Source organism: Trematomus bernacchii, unplaced genomic scaffold, assembly GCF_902827165.1.
Source record: "Trematomus bernacchii unplaced genomic scaffold, fTreBer1.1, whole genome shotgun sequence".
Taxonomy (NCBI): Eukaryota; Metazoa; Chordata; class Actinopteri; order Perciformes; family Nototheniidae; genus Trematomus; species Trematomus bernacchii.
In genome coordinates this window covers 14,010,139-14,029,680 of record NW_022987739.1, presented here as the reverse complement: position 1 = coordinate 14,029,680, position 19,542 = coordinate 14,010,139, and the positions used below count along the sequence as shown (strand labels likewise).

At 39.4% G+C, this 19,542-nt stretch overlaps 1 protein-coding gene across 2 annotated transcripts; it reads left to right on the top strand.

The window, feature by feature from the left end:
* Positions 1-1,014: 1,014 nt before the first annotated feature.
* On the top strand, positions 1,015-19,345 carry si:ch73-61d6.3 (occludin). 2 transcript variants are annotated; one of them, XM_034147963.1, is made up of 9 exons: positions 1,015-1,278; positions 5,438-6,051; positions 6,951-7,142; positions 7,387-7,554; positions 12,024-12,187; positions 15,178-15,396; positions 16,650-16,821; positions 17,002-17,043; positions 17,985-19,345. In XM_034147963.1, the coding sequence occupies exons 2-9, from the start codon at positions 5,449-5,451 to the stop codon at positions 18,081-18,083; spliced, it is 1,659 nt and encodes a 552-aa protein (XP_034003854.1). In that variant the 5' UTR covers positions 1,015-1,278; positions 5,438-5,448; the 3' UTR covers positions 18,084-19,345. The 2 variants fall into 2 exon arrangements, with proteins under 2 accessions (XP_034003854.1, XP_034003855.1); XM_034147964.1 differs by lacking the exon at positions 1,015-1,278 and having other exon boundaries at positions 5,331-6,051.
* The last annotated feature ends 197 nt before the right edge of the window (positions 19,346-19,542 follow it).

The following is a 19,542-nucleotide window of genomic DNA, read 5'->3' as shown; positions in this document are numbered from 1 at the left end:
TGTAAATGTAGAAGTGATGAGACATATGTTTGTATACAGTGGTGTAAAGTAACTAAGTTCATTTACTCAAGTTCTGAATTTAAGTACAATTTTGAGATACTTGTGCTTTACTTGAGTATTTGTTTTGCTACTTTGTATTTCTACTTCACTACAATTTAGAGGTGGATTGTGTAATTTTACTTTACTACATTTATAGAATATCTTTAGTGACTTTGCAGATTTTGATTAATAATGTGAAATATAATCAACACTTAAATAAGATTTTAGTTACACCTGGAGTAAATTCACAAATACTCCGCAGTATACAAAGTAATTAAAACTAGCTGCACCTTTACCAGCTTTGATAACATCAATAATTATTATCAAAACATATAATATTATTCTGAAATAGACCAATCTGCACAATGAGTACTTTTTTATGCTGATACTTTTGTACTTTTACTTCAGTAACATTTTGAATGCAGGACTTTTACTTGTAAGAGAGTATTTCTACACTCTGGTAGCCTACTTCTACTTTCACTTAAGTACAAGATCTAAGTACTAATCCCCCCCTCTCTGTTAAGATGTCTGCCTCAACTGTCTTCTGTGAATAAAGCCAATTTTCCGAACCTAAAACATAAGATTATAATTCATTAGTGGATTTATATTTGTAGTAACATCTGTAAAGTAAATACAACTGTCAAATAGGCTATTGGTTGAGGAGTAACAGTTGCTTTTTGAACTAGGTTAAGAGGTAAGGAATCAGGAAAAGAAAATAGTCTACTTAAAGTACCTCAGATTTGTATTTAAATACACTTACTTTGCACCACTGCTGTTTAAGAACTATTTTGTCTAGCGGTAGACTACGATGATAGTTGTTTCAAATTTATATTTGGTTATATAATTTCTTTAATATTAAATCTTAATTGTCTCCAGTGTCTCTGTGTCCCTTTATGCTCTCTGTAAGCCGCAGATAGCCCGCCCTCTGGCGGATGAGCCTCGGCGGTGTAGCGGTGCTGCGGTGGGACGGCGGGCCTCATCACCGCGGACAGGCGGGACAAAGCACTTGTTCAGAGGCTGTGAAGGAAACCGTTGTCTCTCCGTCCGCCCGGGACAGCAGCTTAAAGTCGCGGCTTTAACGGTTACATTAAAAAGCCTCACTTTATTTTTAATATATCGCGGGACATTCATTTCCTGACGGCCGTTTTATTATTTTCTCAACTGTTCAAAACTTTAGGAAGAAGGAGAGTTTTGACAGGAAACGCTCTGACTGTGCTTTCCCCCTTCCTGGATCCTCAGGTAAGACAACATACAGTTGAAACTAAAAGGTGATTTTAAAACCAGTTTTATGTTATTATTCTTGAATAAACCTGTATTATTATTTTTGTATCAAGTATTTTGAAGTCTTTTACCGTAAAAGTATCTGGGTGAAAGGAGTAACGGTGAACAGGTGGGACCCCTGTTGTTTCCAAAGTAACGACAGTTAGATAACACCGTTATTGAGTTAGCGAGTCAGTTAGCTACAGGTTGTTAATGGTGATAGAGAACTCCGTTAGAACGATCTACCGGAACAAAACAAAGACATCAAGAAAACAGCAACGTTAGTCTACTATAGCTAATGGAAAATCTGATGGCCTTTTGATGCAAGCCAAGTGCAGAGGTGGGAGAAATACTCAGATCTTGTACTGAAGTAAAAGTACTAGTACCAGAGTGCAGCATATTAGCATCAACATAAATGTAGAGTACCAAAAGTTAAAGTACTTATTATGCAAATTAGCCCTTTTCAGAATAATATATATTATATGATTTGATTATAATGATTGATGCATCAATGTGTTTATCAAAGCTGGTAAATGTGCAGCTGGTTTTAAAGACTTTGTGAACTTCAGGGTAGCTTGTAAATGTGACTTTAGGTGAATATAAAGTCTTATTAATGAGTTGTTTATGTTTCACACTATTAATCCAAATGTGCAAAGTAACTAAGGGTATTAAATAAATATAGTGGAGTAAAAGTACACAATTTAACTGAAAATACTCAAGTAAAGTATGAGTCTCTCAAACTTGTACTTAAGTACAGTACTTGAGGTAATGTACTTAGTTACTACTACAAGCCTTACGGATCAATAACAAACACAAAGTAACCCAACAGTCCTAAAATAAGATAAATAATCACTGCAGGTTCACAAGTAGTAATCCTTTTGTGATGAGTCTGAAGTTGATGTTACAGTGTGTTTATATATTTTGTAGATTGTAAAGACAAATTAGACACATAAAAGGCTTTTTCCATAATTATAATTCAACGATTGACTGTATAAACTGTAGTTTACTGGTTGGCACAATGTCTCATAATGAGAGTTTTGTGATATCGCTCAGGTGCCAGTTGTTCAGGTACACCTCGTTCCACTACAGAAGCCCTTTAATAATCACTATATGAAGTAGCAGAATAGAATACCATTTCATTATAGAGTAGAACATTATCTTTAGCTTGCCAAAACTTAGAAGCAAAATTCGACATACAGTTTAGCCCTGTAAAAGATATAATTGAGCATACAACACAGTTTACAAGTTAATAAAATACGTCCACCCAATACTTTCTTTTCATTCAGGTTTATTTAGATTTAGATAATTAACCTTCAGTGATATTATTGGGTGGACAACATAATAAAAACTCTCTTGAGTGCTTCATAATACATACCAACAACACCACAGTCTCTTAAAAGTCAGTTAAGTGGAATCAACATCTCAAAACATTTTTTGAATTTTTGCAACTGATTGCACAGCTTGTTATTTTCCACAATTTTGACTGACTTTTATACGGCCCAGGAGATTTTTCAGCTGGGTGTGTTTGGGCAGCAAGTCTTGGCTGACTCCTGTGTGTATGCCAGTGGGCCCCAGCCTACATCAGGCAGGGGCCTAATTGTTTTTGACAGATGTGAGACATGTGACTGTATGAGTGGAATTCCATTATCAGCAGCAGATGATAGAGTCTCTGTGTTGTAGAGGAGCTCAGGCTGCGGATGGTGGGTGTGGGACCTGACCTGTGACTCTGGTCCAAAAACACTCTGCTTTCTGCCCAGCATGAAAATAAGATTTGTTATCCAGTTTTAGACAAACAACACTTTAGTACTACGACTACTGCTACTACTACTGTTTCTCCTACTATTGCTGCGATGCTGCTGCTTCAGAAAAAGTACACTTCACTTGTTTTAGGGAATTTGCTAGTAAATAACCATAAAGCTTTGCCTTTACATAAAAACAAATGTCCAAAATAAGGTATTGTAGTTTTGTTGATCTTTACTATCAGTCTGTAGGACACCCTCACATATGTTTTGTCCAAGCACTGAGTCTACTGTTCTAACAAAACATATTTAAATGATTGATTAATCTGCAGATCTTTTTTAAATAATTGATAACTTGGTCAATAAAATGGCAAAATATGATGAAAACTGCCATATAGCCCAGGTTAATGTCACAATTAGCTTGGTTTTATCCAACAAAAAGTCCAAAACCAAATAATTTTCTCTTAACTATTACAATTAAACCGGATGTTTGGAATTCCTTTTGAAAAATTAGTTAAACCATTGCCGCTCTATGAGTAAAAAAAGCTGTACATGTAATTTTTGTATCCTAAAGAATAGAACCCCTATTAACCGCTACCTTTTAATAAAAAATCCTACTTTATTACATTGACAAAGATGCACTAGAAAAAACCCACTTGGGGCTCCCAAAGTAGTCATTTTCCAGAATGTACAATTGTTTGGTCCTCAGTGTTATTTGGTTTCTCGGAAAGAGCCTGTGCCTCAGACTACTTCCAGCCACTTATTGATATAATCAAATACTGGCAGTAGAAATTACACTAAGACCTACTGGCTTAGGAGACAGCCTGTTGATCAACAATAAAGGACACATGACACCGCTGTATGCACAACATCCACCTGTCCTCCCCTCTCTCTGTTTCTCTCTCCTGCCCCCCCACAGCAGCACAGAGGAGCCCTTGTTTGATCCTCCACAGACAGTGCCCCAATTTTCTTTTCTTTTTAAAAAAAAACCCAAACTCCATGGCAACACTGTTCCCGTGACAAGCAGCCTTGACTTTTGCCCCTCCTGCTCCCGAAACAAAGGCAAGAAGTTATGGAGGGAGGAAAGGGGGGAAGGAGGGTAGTGGGACAGGGGGATGAAGGATAAGAAGGAATGAGGGAGGGAATAATGGGAAGGTGTCTGGGATGGAGGCTCTGAGGCGAGACCTCTTCTTCTGTGTGTGCTAGAGACCCTTAAAGAGAGGAGAGTTATCACTGGAGACTGTGGGCAGTGCCAAGAACTGTGTCTCCGTCCGTCCGTCTGTATGTCTTCCTCTCTGAATGGTCGTTACCTCCCTCAAAACCCCACCACGGTGGCTCAACAGGAGCACGATGTTAATGGAAGAGGTTTCTTTCTTTGTTGTTCAAATCAGTGCTGTGGGTTAGAAGATAGAGCACCTGCACATGTATTCCTTGATGATAAATCCAATAGCATTTCAAGGTAAATAAATCAAGGGCTGTAACTAACAGCTTTAATACAAATCTAAAAGTTGCATCCAATCGTTTAACATTGACCTTTATGCCCGAAACACAATTAATGAACTAACTTTGTCCCATTCATTTTTGGTAAATGAATTGATTGGTTGGCTCTATATAATGTTACAATAATAAACAATGTCTATCCCAGTCTCTCAAAGGCCATGTCTTTTACATGATGGTTTTTTCATACTAAAACCCAAAGATATTCACTTTATATGGGAAGAAACTGAGAAAAACAGAGGCAACAAACGGGAGCGCTGTAGGACTCCATGTAGAAGAATGGGCATTGTTAAGTTGTATAAACTGTGTCCCTGGATAAGATTTGTAGCGAGAAAGAAAACAAAAAAATAGCCAGAGGCGGGATGTGAAATGTTCAAAGTCTGGTTGGACATGGTGGGGGCTGAGAGGGACTCCTACAGCCTGTGAAGAGGCAAAAAGGAATGTATTGTTGTTTTTCTGCCCTCTCCGTCCTGGTGCCGACATCTCCACTCTGACTTTGCTGGGTCAGAAACCTCTTTGCTTAAGGTCATTCATCTAATATTTCTATTTTCTGTTAATGTAGGAAAGCAGGTCTGATTTAGTTTATGATATGATAAAAATAAACGTTCTGCTCTTTGTAATTTACGCAACCTGACTGAAAGAAAAATACGCACAAACAAGCCTAACTTGTGCCCTCATAAATCACACTCCCTTGGAAATGGTCAAACATTTACACTGCTCTGTTACTACCTCTCATTACCAAAGACTGTCACGCCTAACTTTCCCATATCTCCACGTAGCATAGCTCATATCAGTGCTGCTGAAAAACAGAACGGGTTGGCTCTTTCCTTCTCTGTGGAGTACACTTTGCTCTCTCACGACTACCCGCAAACTTATTTGGTTTTGTTGTTTTTGGTTTACAGTTTGGGACACAATGTTTGACAAGCAGCACTACGAGAGTCCACCTGTCTACAGTCCTCCCTTCAGTTCGCCATCCAACAACGGCTATGGCCCTCCAGGCAGCTTCCAGGGCCCTCAGAGTGATTACAACGCATACCCACCTCCACCAGGATCGTACTACATTGAGGACAAACCACAGCACTTCTACAAATGGCTGTCACCTCCGGGGATCATCAAAGCCATGATGGGTACGGTGATCGTGCTGTGTGTGGGCATATTTGCCTGCGTGGCCTCCACCCTCATGTGGGACATGCAGTATGGAATGGGAATGGGAATGGGGTACGGCGGCAGTGGGTACGGCGGCAGTGGAAGCAGCTACGGCTCAGGATACGGTGGTGGTTATGGTGGTGGTTACGGTGGTGGTTACGGAGGTGGTTATGGAGGAGGCTACGGCAGTAACCATGGCTCCTACATCCAACCTTACTCAGCCAAAACCGCCATGATTGCCATGGCAGCCATTAATTTTATAGGGGCACTGTCTTTCTTCATCACAAGCTTCTCTAAATCCAACACGGTCCACACTAGGAAGTTCTTTCTGATCCTCCTGATAGCCAGCGTCATCATGGCTTTCCTCGAGGTGAGACTCATTCACATTTTATGGTGTCCTCATGTTTTTGCCATTTTACTTCTCTGTTATTTAGGGTGTCCAATCACTTTGTGTGGAGGACGCATACTATGTTTTGTTTATTTCCATATTATACACTCGAGTGGCAAGTCCACAAAGGCTAAAAATACACCAAACAATATATACTGTGAAATCACATACAGCATACACAGAGAAATGTTTGCCTCTGTTTCAATTCTGCTGTCTTATACATAGTTCTACATTGTAGGCTAAGGTGAATTAAAGTGATATGTGAATTACATTAGCAGCATCACAAAAGCATTTTCCTGCTTAAGCATCTCAACATTTCTATCTAATGTATCATCCTGATCAACAGAAAACTGTTATCTCTATCTCTGTTATCAACATTTTATTTATGTGCATGATTTTGAAAAACCCTGAATACCAGAAGTCTAATCTGAAACAGGACTGTGTGCACAGCTTCACTTTGTTCAGATCCCAGTGCTCTACTTGCTGAGTTAATTTAAACCATAAACCATATTTATGCTGAGTTAACATACTTTTGTTTGTTACACCTTATTTTGTACTCAGCAAATTCATTGTCTAAGGTGTTGTATAATAACGTTGAGAGTTTCTAGCTGACAAAGTATTATAACAGACTAAAATAATGCTAGATTAGAAAGAGTCTTTGAATAACTTGTTGTACTGTACCATTTGTCAGTTACAGGATGTTCAGAAAAATACTTCACTGATATGATTGTTGCTGAATGAGGGCTTTAAGATTATCTGACTGTGTTGCCGTAAACATATTCGAACTGAGGGAGGGAGTGAGGTGCACTACTATAGGTCAATCTGAAAGATAGACTGATTCTCTGACTGTAAATATCAGTGACTGTCAATGCTTTTTCCAGGGCATCATAAGCATTGTCTACATCGTCGGGGTGAACCCTATGGCCCAGGGCACCTCCAGCATGATGTACAATCCCATGCTGATGATGTGCCAGAGCCTCTACCAGACCAGCTACTCACAGATGGGAGGAGTGGGAGGCTTCCCCATCTACAACCAGTATCTCTACCATTACTGCTTCGTGGACCCACAGGAGGTGTGTAGACTGTAGATATAAATACGCTACAATGAATGTTACAAAATGCATACGGTTAACTTTGTTTGAGTAATGTTGCTGTTTCACATGTGGGAAATATGAGATAATCTGGACTCAAAAAGAGATGTATATTAGTCTCCCATATTACCAGTCCTGTGTTGTTTACTAATCTGTAGTTATGAAGCATTTGTTACCTTTTTGGGTAAATCACATTACATTTGTTTTTATGTTCTTGCTCTTCTAGGGAGTTGCCATGGTGTGTGGATTTCTGGTCGTCATTGCCTTTGGTGTTGCTGCGTTTTTTGCACATAGAACAAGAGGGATGATCTGGCGCTACGGGAAACCAAACATTTACTGGCAAGAGCCTCTCGTTGGCGGAAAAGCTTCAGAGGGCAGAGACGTAGAGGAATGGGTAAGAGAATACAGGATAGTAGTAACATCATTTTTGTTATTCGTGCAAAGGGCGGCACACAAAATCTTGGAAGTGACGTACAATACATAGGAATAGAGAGAAACTGGAATTTAGACAAAACAGGACAGAACAAAACAAAGTCCCAGTTTACTGGGTTAACATGGGATTTAGAAAAATCACTTTTTCAACCTTAACTGACCTTGAGTTTGTGCATGCACAGTTTTAATCCAGCCTAAGGAAAGTTGATGTAATATAATGTTCTCCAACGGATTTGCTAAAAAGGTTAACCACTGTGTTTTTTCTGCGTCAGAGGTTCTATCACCAAAACTAAGTGACGTATGCTTTTCCCTATCCGTCCCCAAATTTGCTACCTGACAAAAATGTGTTTCCAACCATTTATTTTACATAAATAGTTTTATTGCAAATTGAAGCCAGGTCATCAGTGAGGCAGTAATCCTGCTTAGGTACTCATCAGTTATAAAGATAGGTTGGATGATTGTGGTGCAGATAAGGAAAACTGCACATTCCCAAGGTTGTTACTGTTTTTGACAAAATGTGACCAGATGTTGTTTTCCAGTTCAATACTCTCAATGTTTCAATTTTTGTGTGAGTTGAAAGTCCAGAAATGAGCTTCATAACCAGATCTTTATGAGTTTATAGGTTCCAGCAGGGAAGCGGTCACATTACCGTAACAGTGTTTCCTCTGACTGAGTCACTTTGTTCAGGGTCAGAGCTGATAGCAGTCAGTGATTGTTTGCCCATGCTCTACTACCTGGTTTCACTCTGAGTAATTATTAACCTAGAGAAGATAGAGAGCGGGCAGGAGGTTTCTAGAGTGCCTTCCTTTTAGGGTTTTAAATATCAACATAGCTAGTCACGTGAGACTGTTACCTGTGATACAGGTTGATTATTGATTGGAACTGCCACTTTTCAAATGATGCCTGTTCATGCAGTGAATGACAATGAGTTACAGGAGACCTATCATGAACAACTCTCTTTTTCTGACTTTCTGTGAACCAGGTTTAACCCTAACACACCGTGCACTTATTTGTTAGCAATTTTACTGTTTTGTAACTCAAAATATGTTCTTTAGAATATTTCCTTTCTGTTTTCTACATACTGTTGTCACTCAGCATCCTCTCCAACACATTATGTCCACATCCAATGTGTGTTCAAAAGGTTGCAAGGCACTGCACTAAGGGTAAATAACACAAATCAATACACGCAGACACACGGCAAACAGTCCTTGCATGCCAATTGCAAAAGTGAAATATATGCAGATAAATAATACAGAATCTAAATTCCCTGATGTATGTTAGAAACACATTACACAACACCTTGCATATATTTAAAGGGGATACCATTTATTTTTGCTTTAATAAGTAGTACACTTAAAGGAATCAGTTGTACGAGCTTAGCTCTATAATCTAATCAAACTAGTCAACAAATGATGCAGAGAATGCTTCGAGTCACACTTTATCTAAGCACTAAACAGACATGCTGTTATATTTGATTATATAGAGCTGTTTGTTTTTGAGTGCTTGTCATTGCCTAGGACATGGCATCATGCACCCAGAGGTGAACGAGCAGAGCAGACGAGAGCAGCCTGGAGTGAATCCTATGACTAACACTAGTGTTGGATAATAGAGCCATGCTCACTGATGTCGTCGTCTTATTGTAGGTACACTCATGATGTGTACACAGATACATCATTTTTTTGTATTCTTCTAAATATAAACAATTTGTAATACTGCTGTGATATAGAGATGTTTTGCAAGATAAAGGTTGGTGAAACGGCAAAGAGTTTCCAAGAAGATTCATCTTTGAAAAGTTGAGGGCTTTCAATACTTACAATCCAATCTTTTTTCAAGCCCTCAAAGTTTAAAAAATGTTTATAGTTAGGAAGGAACATATTTGAATTTGACTCTCTATGGACTCATATCTTTAAAAGAGGTCAGACAACATGAGCCTTTATTGTATATTATTTTCATATTTTATATTAAGCCTCAATAAACCCCCTGTCCTTATTTCCCTCTTATTTCCAATGCATTTTTTGTATTCCTGTGCTACCTGCAAACTGTATCTGTGCTACAAAATGAGTCATCAGGCTTGTTTGGCTCCTTTAAACACAGAGCCAGTGACAGGCTAAGGTTGTGGTTGCGCTAAGATTGGACCCATCTCTGCTGCTGAGCTCGGGCAGGCCTGGCATGCTCTGATGACCTCACACACTGGCTTCATTCAGCTCGGGGGGGGTGGCATTGTGTCTGCTGCATGAGGTCATCACAGCGGTTCCTGCAGGGCAGTCTTGTATGCTGGAAACACTGAAGTGCTGCACAGATGCAGAGTGAAAGCATCCTGGGCTCGTTTTGTGACGTGTTGTGATCTCTTTCTGGGAGGAGTTGTGTAGAAATATCTAAATGTGATCAGTTTGACCAATATATACCATATCAAGTGGATTGAATATGTCTTCTGTTTTTACTTTGCTTTACATTAAGTGTGATCAAGTGAAAAGACAAATGAAGGCTAAACCTCTCTAGTAAACCTGCTTATCAACAGCTGACTTATTTTGCTTTCTAAAGTTGTCAATACAGATGTTGCAGTCCAAGTTGGCATGTTTCACTTGTGATCTAAAAATACATCATTCTCTCTGTTTTAAATAATGGTGATAATGACAATCACTGCTGCTCCGGATAACTTGCTGTAAATACATCCTCACCAGTTTTACAAAGCACAAGTGCATCATCTTTGGCGAAGCACATTCCTGCATTAAGAGTGACATTGTAACTGTGCTTCTACACTCAGAAGCTGCTGTGTTGCACACTGAGAGGGCGTTGTTAAGAATTGTACTGGAAGTATAGTCTTCAAATCACGTCAGGCTTCTCCTACAGTTGAATTGAAAGCAGCTCTCCCCCACACTGGAACTCCACCCATTATGATTATTGTTTTTTGGGGGTTAGGCTGATGCTCCCACACTGAATAGAATAGAATAGAATAGGGAGGGATGAAACCCTCTTTAATGGTCACACATGCAGAGCACACAGCACACACAGTGAAATTTGGCCTCTGCTTTTAACCCATCCTAGTACAAGGAGTCTAGTACTAGGAGCAGTGGGCAGCTATTGTACAGCGCCCGGGGAGCAATGGGAGTGGGGGGGAAGGGGGGTGTCCGGTGCCTTGCTCAAGGGCACCACGGCAGGGCAGGAGGTGAACTGGGACCTCTCCAAGTAGAAGTCCACACTCCATATTTAGGTCTGGTCGGGGACTTGAACCAGCGACCCCTACGGCTCCCAGTCCAAGCCCCAGTCCAAGCCCCTACTGACTGAGCCACTGCCGGACTGTGAGGCATTTAGGAGATTGCTTAGTAATGTTCCACCCTTGTAAGCAGGAGGGTTTATATGTATTTGAGGAATAGTAAATGTTTACCTCTAAGCAGTATTTAACATCACCCCAAACATGCTCAGTGCTCTTTTATGTACAAATGCAGAAATGTTGTGCCTGATTTAAAACCTGCCTACTTACTTATACAATAAATAATCTTAGTTTAGGTCCGCTTTTTCTTGTGGGGGGTCTCCATCCTTTTCACAATGTGTGATACATTTGAAAAACAACCCATGGGTCTTTTTCTTTGTTAAAGCCAGTTAGCCTTGCATGTAGCAGAAAAACCCTTCACAGTTTACTCTTTACTTATCCGTGTAGAGGTTGTGTAAAAGGACACTAATGATTGATGCAGTCACTGGACCCAGTGGTAGGGGGAGAAACAGTGACCACCCCCGAGGCCCTCATTGTGAGGAATTCCCTCATGCAGGACGTTTGGGCTCACAGGAAGGTCTTGAAAATACAGATTAAGGCGAACCTATTTACAGGTCAGACACAGTTTACTTTTGTTTGAAGAAAGAAAGGAGGAGCACATCCGTTCCAGGTGTTCACGATGACATAAGACCATAGAAAGAAGTGAAAGAAAAGCTGGAATAATAGTCAGATCGTTCTGTGTAACAATGATATCCTCATGATTTATCTTGTAAGGTTATAAGACTATCATAACAATCGGAAAATATTAAGACAATTCACTGTAAACAAGAATCTTTATCTCTATCCATCCATTGTTTTACACGATAAAGAACACCATTTATTTATTATAGTGTTGGTTTGATTTTACAATTAGCCTTAAGGCATCCATTTTAATTTTCTCTCGACCTTTTCAGGCACAGTGAACCAAATAGATAACCTCCATTTTGCTGAGGAGCTTTGACTGCTATCCAATTACATGCCTGATGGCTTTAAGCAATACATTACCCTTTGATTTTCTTTAGGAGTTAAGAAGTAAGGAAAAGAAGACAAAATGAATAGTATAAGAAACCGGATGTTCGTCATAAAATGAGGCTACAGCCTGACCTGATGTTTGTGAGGGGTTCATTTGTTAGTTTTTGTTTGCTGACTCTGTTCCTTCTGCTTTTTCCTGTCTGCTGTAGGTGAACAATGTGGAGGAAAGCCACAGTGTTCAAGACGCCCCTACGCTGCTGGTGTCAGAGAAGGGGGCCGGTCTGCTCAGCGCCTCAGCAAACAGTGTCATCTCCTACCCCCCCGCCAAGGTGGACAGCAGCTCCTATAATGAGGACACCCTCGACAACACAGTGTGAGTGAATCTGTATTCTTCGTGTTGACAAATACTCCGTCACAAGTGACAATGAACATCTTCTGCACTGTGACGAGTGGAAAATATGTGGGTGCTGTTTACTTACAAGAGGAATTTAAATCAGATTCATTGATTGCATTGTTAAAAGGGGCAAACACACCATAATATCGAGCTGTAGAGAGAAATGAATACGCTATAGAGGACTGTTGGCTTCCAGCTACACCGCTCCCACCTGTGTTCTTATATCAGACAGAATAGAAAAAGGAACAAATGACTGAAAAAAACGCTCTTTTTCAACATGTAAACAAAGTTTATCAGTCAATAACTATATTTATCCCCATTCGGTGTATTGGTATGGCAAAAATGGGATTTAGTTATAGTTTTGTTTCTTTGTTTATAGTGTCGTGGACAGTCCCCATTGATCAACTGTCACAAAAAAACAGTAAATGGGGCAGCTTTAGCCAACATGGCTCATTTCCAGCTGTTGTCCCCGGCCAGTTGGTAATAGACACCCTTAAAATCCCAAAATATCAACAGCATTAGTTATAAAAAAAGGATGAAAGACAAGTAGATGCAGTCGAAAGGATAAAAGAGAACAATAAACAACACACGATGCAATTATTCAGCACAAATAAAACCCAGGGCACAATACTTGGACCGATTATAAGACAGTAAAAATGCATAGTCAATTTAAAAGGGGAGATGACAGAGTGTATAAAGTTGTGTTTAAATGTATTGGTTTTAACTAGTGCGAGTTTGAGTTGGATTTCATACGGCGGAAACTGTAACTGTAGATGTGACGGAAGGGAAGATTCACACAGGAAAGGAGGAAAAGGAAACACAGGCTTTCTTATATCCTTTCGTTGGAAAGTAAAGATCCCACAGAGTACTTGTGCTGTGCCAGATATTTTCCTACAGACATTAACCACCTTATTGAGTACATTTGAACTTCAGAGAATGATACCAGCAGATAAAAGAAAAGTGAGCACAGACTCAATGCAAATTGATTAAACTTTGTCATCAGGGTCCGGTGAACCTGCATTTCAGACCGTTTCCTGAGACAGATTGCGCTTTGCTATCACTCGGCTAGCTACTAAGATCAATGAACATGGATCAATATGAGAATGTGAAGGTAGCGAGGGGCCCCAAATCGCACTTGACTGTTTAAGATGAGTCCCCCTGAGGTTTAACAAGAAGACAAATAGAGGTGTAATAAGACAAGAGTGCTCACAAGGATTTGATTTCATAGTGAAACCAAAAATGCAGAATCAGAGATTTTACATGTCATTGTTTTATTTGACTGTGTCTTTAAGAGATACTTAAGCTGTAAATCTCTTCCCAATTGGACAGATGTGTGGAGAGTCCAATAGTAGAAATAAAGCAGCTACAACATTTAACTCTGTATAGATACCACACAAACAACCAACCTCAAACATGTGACTAACACAAGCAATATCTAATCACTGCTCTGGTTTAAAGCCCTTGAAAACATTGCCCTGCCCACAAAATGAGCTCTGTTTGTGACCTTTGAGCTCTTGTTGGATTAACTTTCCCTGTTTTTTTTTCTTCTGTTCATTAAAATCTCTGAGGAAAGGGAGAAAGCAGGATGTTTGTGAACAAATGTATTTGCTAGTTTCCAAAAGGTAGAAAGGATTTCTCAAGCACCATGTTTTTGTTTGCATTATTGTCTTAAAGTCTGCAGTGTGTGTAACCAAAAGTACATGGCTCTTCACAGTTTCTTACCATCTCTGATACTTTGAAAAAACCAGCCCAGCTAGTTTTAGAAAATATGCTCCCAATGACATGGTTAAGGTGCACTGCAGTTTATGAACAGGATTTAGATTTGTTCCAAAGTCCAGAATATTATTTAAATCATTTCCTTCTCTCGAAAAGTAAACATAGCTTGCATTTTCATAAGCAAAAGAATGTCAGGGTGCTCTGTTTTCTGAAAGAGCTTGTATTATCTGCACTGCTGGATTTGGATTCCTCTACAAATCCCCTCAGACCTTCAAAATTGAGCATGTTTCCTCCTCACATTATTAAAGAGCTGTACCTGCCTCCCGGTCACTGAGGGCCCTCTGCGTGGCATGGAGTCAAATTGTAGGGTGTGAGCCACAGTAATGATTAGTGGTTCAAAGTGTTTACCTCCCTTCATACAGTATCTGTCTCTCATATCAATTCATATTTGTTTTCTTTAGGCACTGTCTCACATCAGACCGTCCCTTAAGTTGTTATTTGGGTCATGATGTTCTTTTAGCATAAATTGGTTTATATGGTCAAGGGCATCATTTCCACTGGGGAAGGGGAAATATTCCCCAACCTCCCCCACCACACACACACACACACACACACACACACACACACACACACACACACACACACACACACACGGTTCACGTTGCCCTGGGTTTTGCTTTTATTATCTATCCTGTTTGAGCTTTTCTGTACTTGACATCGCTGTGAAAATGTGTGCATTCTGTATATAAACTCACTGCTAATAGACGATAAGGGAACAGTATGCAGGGGGAGATTTACTTGGCAATATTACATTGTTACACTCTAAACAGAATCCAAGTATCAATATTCTTTTAGAGAAATGACTACATTCATAATTATTAGAATGAAAGATGGAATCAAACTCCATAATTTGCAGTTCAAAAAAGGTTATAAATCACACTATATTGCAGTATGTTACTGAATGTTCAAAATTGCAATTATATTGTAAAAATAAGATATTGTAGGGCCTCTGGTGATCCCAAACCTAGGCAACAGTAAAATACACATTGCTTTCATTCTGACTATAAACGCCTGAATTTCCCCAAGGGGAAAATAAAGTTCCATCTTTTCTTATCTTATCTTATCTTATCTTTCAGTCAACAACCTAACCCTTTTAAGGTTTTATTTTGAATAATATCTCTCCTTTCCCGTGAACAAGACTTTCTGATCATGTTTTATTCTAAAGTTTCCATGTTTATGTTGCTGTCCTGCAGGTACTCGGAGAGGACCATCAGCAGACCATCTGAGGCGTACTCCCACGGTGGAAGAATCAGCTCCAGCCCCTCAGAGGAGACCAGCGGGGGCCGCAAACCCTCGGCCAACCGGGGCAAGAGACGCAGACGTAACCCAGATATGGACGAGTCGCAGTATGAGACAGAGTACACCACAGGAGGAGAAACGGGCAATGAACTGGACGGAGAGGAGTGGGAGAAGTGAGAATGATTGTACTTGTTGTTTCTCTGAGCAGCTCATCCTTTGTCCGGATTAACGATGGAAATGTCTTTATCTAAGAACACTCAACGTAGATTGCCGTCGCTCCCTCAGGAGCAGACCTACATTGTTGATTAAAATGAATTACTGTAAGCTTAGAAAATCAAGCACACATACACATAGTGATGTGATTAACAGGAACATGCAGAAGAAGATCTTTTGGATAGAAGTACAGAACAGTAAATAAACAGATGCTTAAACAGCATAGCATGGGAAAGGCTACAGTCTGCCCAGGAGAGTTAATCCTCTGAGGCATGCCACTTCACATGGGCTGTACTCAGGAATAATGAGAGAATTGGGCCAAAGGTACAAAACATGGGAGTCAATCTAGTTTATGAGGAAGCTGTTATGTTTAGCTGTAGTTCAATTCACTCAATGTATTTCTCCTTAATCTGAGCTCTGCGTTGCTTTGGTTCAGCAGCACATGTTTTTAAGTCTTTCTACACTCTTCTAAATAAGGGTTCAAGAAGAGTTCTTCCTGAAGGGCTGATAGGCTTCTGAAAACCCCCCCTTTTTTTTTTTAAATGAACAGTTCTTTAAGAGACTACTGGCTCAATTGATCAATTTGAAGTTAGTTAAAATATACAATATATGGAATTTAATTTGTTTGCCTTATCTGTAGAATACAATGTTTCTTTGAACATTCCTCAGGTAAAGAGGGTTATGTGGCCTTATGCATTTGTGAGCACCCTTTAAAGTTATAGCTAAGATGATTCGAGGTTTAGCCCTTTTATGAACCAGGTGGGCCATTTAGACAAGATCCTACCAGGAACCAAAACGAGTTCTCGTATGTGCTAAGACAAAGATATGCTTCTCAAAGTCAAAGTCAACTTTAATTGTCAATCTCAAAATATGTTTGTACACACAGAAAGATCTAAATACTGTTTCCCACAGTCCCGAGGTATAAAAAAACTCACACATTAAAATGCAAGAAGACTCAATAATTTACAAAAAAAACACAAAATAACCATTTACTAGTAAGCAAGGATATATAAAAAAAGAAGATGTCCATAGTGCAAATGGGAGTGCAAAATGTTCCATAGCAGCGTAAAAGTGACTGGTGCTGGATCTTTTGTGTCTGTGTGTGTGGGGGGGTGTTAAAGTCCCAGTTCTAGTTAGCACCTTCATTGCTGATGCAGGTTGATCTCTCACCTCTTCATCTTTTTTACCTTCACCCCTCCTCCTCCTCCTCCAGCACGTACCCAGACATAACTACTGATGATCAGCGTCATGAGTATAAGAGAGAGTTTGATGCCGACCTCAGGCGATACAAGCGCCTGTGTGCTGAGATGGACGACATTAACGATCAGTTGAACAAAGTCAGCCGGCAGCTGGACACGCTGGATGAGACCTCTCCCAAATACCAGGTCAGATATACTCAGTGCTCACCTCCCACACTCACGAGGCAGGCGTGTTTGAGCCTAAACTGAGTCTCAGTTAGCATCAAAATGATATACAGAAATACAGGACTTTATTTGTTTATTAACTTCAGATTGTTTGTGAGGGACACAGAATCATAACAAATGTTTTTCCTATATTTTCCACAGGCTGCAGCTGAGCAATATAACCAGCTGAAGGATCTGAAGCAGGTGGGGAGACTTCTCTGATGATACAATTAATAACAAGCCTCCATAATAAGCTAGTTGTTATTTTCTTCATTATTAATAAGATGATTCTTTTTGTGGTTTGGTCTATAAATGGTCAGAAAATAGTCAAAAAAGCCACCCCATTTTCTCAAGGCGATGTTTTAAATATCTTAAGTATGAATAATTACTATTAAAGGTAGGGTAGGTAAATTTGAGAAACCGGCTCGAGATACGCTTTTTGTTATATTCCATGGAATGCTCTTAACATCCCGATAGCAATGAATATCTTAAGTGCTTTGACAAAAAATCCATTAAAAAATGTCATCTGTGGAAGCTGTAATACTGTAAAAAGCACGACCAATCATTTTAGCCGGCCCGGCTAAAATAACTGGATGGCCTACCTGCCTGTCAGCCTTCCATCTGTGCACAAACTTATCTCTTGCCCTCATTGGTCATATGCGCGTTCGTGTGTGTTGGAGGAGGGGCTCTGTAAGGAAGTGGCAGATTTTCTCCGGTTGTGTATTTTCAAATTCTAGCGATCTCGAGCCGGTTTCTCAAACTTACCTACCCCACCTTTAATTGTTTATCAAACTAGTTTTTGGTTATATTTCTGTTATCTGACTTGATTAGTATAATGAACTTTAACTTTTGGACCCACCACATCACACCATTTATTAAAAATGTATTGCATGTATTTTTGAAAGCATTACGTTCTTAACATCCAGCTTCACAATGACCTCTCATTAAGTTTTAATAGTATTCTTTCGAACATAAAATATATTTCCGAACCCTTTTCCCTGAATGTTTATCACAGCACTAATATCACTGTTTATTTGGAGCAGAAGAGCTTACATTTTCACTGTCTAGTATTATTTAAATCCTTGTGTTTGTATTGTTTGCTTTGTATTATTTCTGACTTTTCTGCTGCCCTTCCTCCTCTGTAGACTTCAGATTACCAGACTAAGAAGAAAGAGTGTCGCAGCCTGAGACACAAGCTGTTCCACATCAAAGGCATGGTGAAGGACTACGACAAGAACCACTGATGAAGCCACTGAGTCCTGACACTCAGCTCTGACACCCACACACACACGGGCCAACACACACTCCAAAACAAAGACTCATGAGACATGCCGAGACCAAAGTTACCTGTACAGAGCCGACACATACACATAGGGAACATACTGTACGTTAATAATGATGATCATGATCAGTTATGTATAAAAAAAAACATGTTTTTGTCAAGAAATGGAAGCAGGGCGCTTAACTGTTGCCACTCCCACAGCAAACACTGCCTTTTCCAAAGATTCAGCTCATTGGTTTGAGTGTTCAGGATCAGAGGGTGTGGTCATTTGAAGGTCAGCTGACCTTCAGACACCTGTGATAACACTGCTCAGGCTCTGTTTGCTCTCCATTTTTCTTCGTTTTATCTCCTCAGATAAGATGTGGAAAAGTATTGAAGCGAACGTAGTGAAGGCTGAGACGAGGAGCGTGATTGTTTTGCAAACAGTATCTTTAACCCTTGGCATGGCGTTATCTTTGTCACAAATCAACTAAAATTGTGCTTTTCTCATCTTCTTTGTCAGTGTAACTAATTTTAACGTCAGTGAAGTAACTTGCTATCGGCCGGGACCATGTGTCTTCACTGTATTTTCTAAAACTAAGATTTTTATACTGATTATCATAGATACACTGAGACCAAAAAGGGCACCAACTGGCCAGTGAGACTTGTTGTATTGTATATATTTAAAATGAATCATGTTCATACCAAGTATCAAGAACACATTTGCAGTTATTAGATTTAGCAGATATTCTAGCATTTGTGATGACGTTATGTGTTTATTTGTACATAATAAAGACCCATAGTGGCATTTTCTAATCAAACAAGTTGTGCTTAAGCTATGCAAATTAAATCCAGACTGTTTTATTACATTTTTTATCATGTTCCTCAACAAACTAGAAAACACTGTTTCTGTCTATAAGCTACACTTACCAAAATGAAAAATGATCATCTGCTGATTCCATATGTGGTCATTTTTGTATTAATCCACTTCAAGTGTTTGGATCTTGTGTACGTTATAAAATTGCTCAGACACCCTTTTGATTTGTCATGCATTTGTATTTTTATGAAGAACTTTGTTGTTATTTTACAAACCATTTGCAAACCATTTATTTTTGTATGGATTTATTTTCTTTGATGCTATTATAAGACCAATTTTTGTAACTGTACTTCCAAAAGGTATGATGTCTAAAAACGATCGTGTTCAATAATAATAAACATTTTAATTCTCTGGAAATTAAATAAACATTTCCCTTATTTTTTGAACAATTCATTCATGTTTTGCTGACCCTGCTGATTTTCAGATATCCGCAGCTTTGTGTATCTGCAGCGAGCGTCCAGCAGGGAGCAGGAAGACTTCAGGAAACGCCAATAATGATCCAATCACAGCCAGCTTAAGGTAAGCTGCTACTGCCCTCTTTTGGTAAACTACTTTAACCAGAGCT

Bases quoted from the DNA above. Each gene is read 5' to 3' on its own strand.
- si:ch73-61d6.3 (XM_034147963.1), top strand. From the start codon at position 5,449: ATGTTTGACAAGCAGCACTACGAGAGTCCACCTGTCTACAGTCCTCCC. The intron at 7,143-7,386 runs GTGTGTAGACTG...TTGCTCTTCTAG, and splicing joins GCTTCGTGGACCCACAGGAG to GGAGTTGCCATGGTGTGTGG. The intron at 15,397-16,649 runs GTGAGAATGATT...CTCCTCCTCCAG, and splicing joins GACGGAGAGGAGTGGGAGAA to CACGTACCCAGACATAACTA.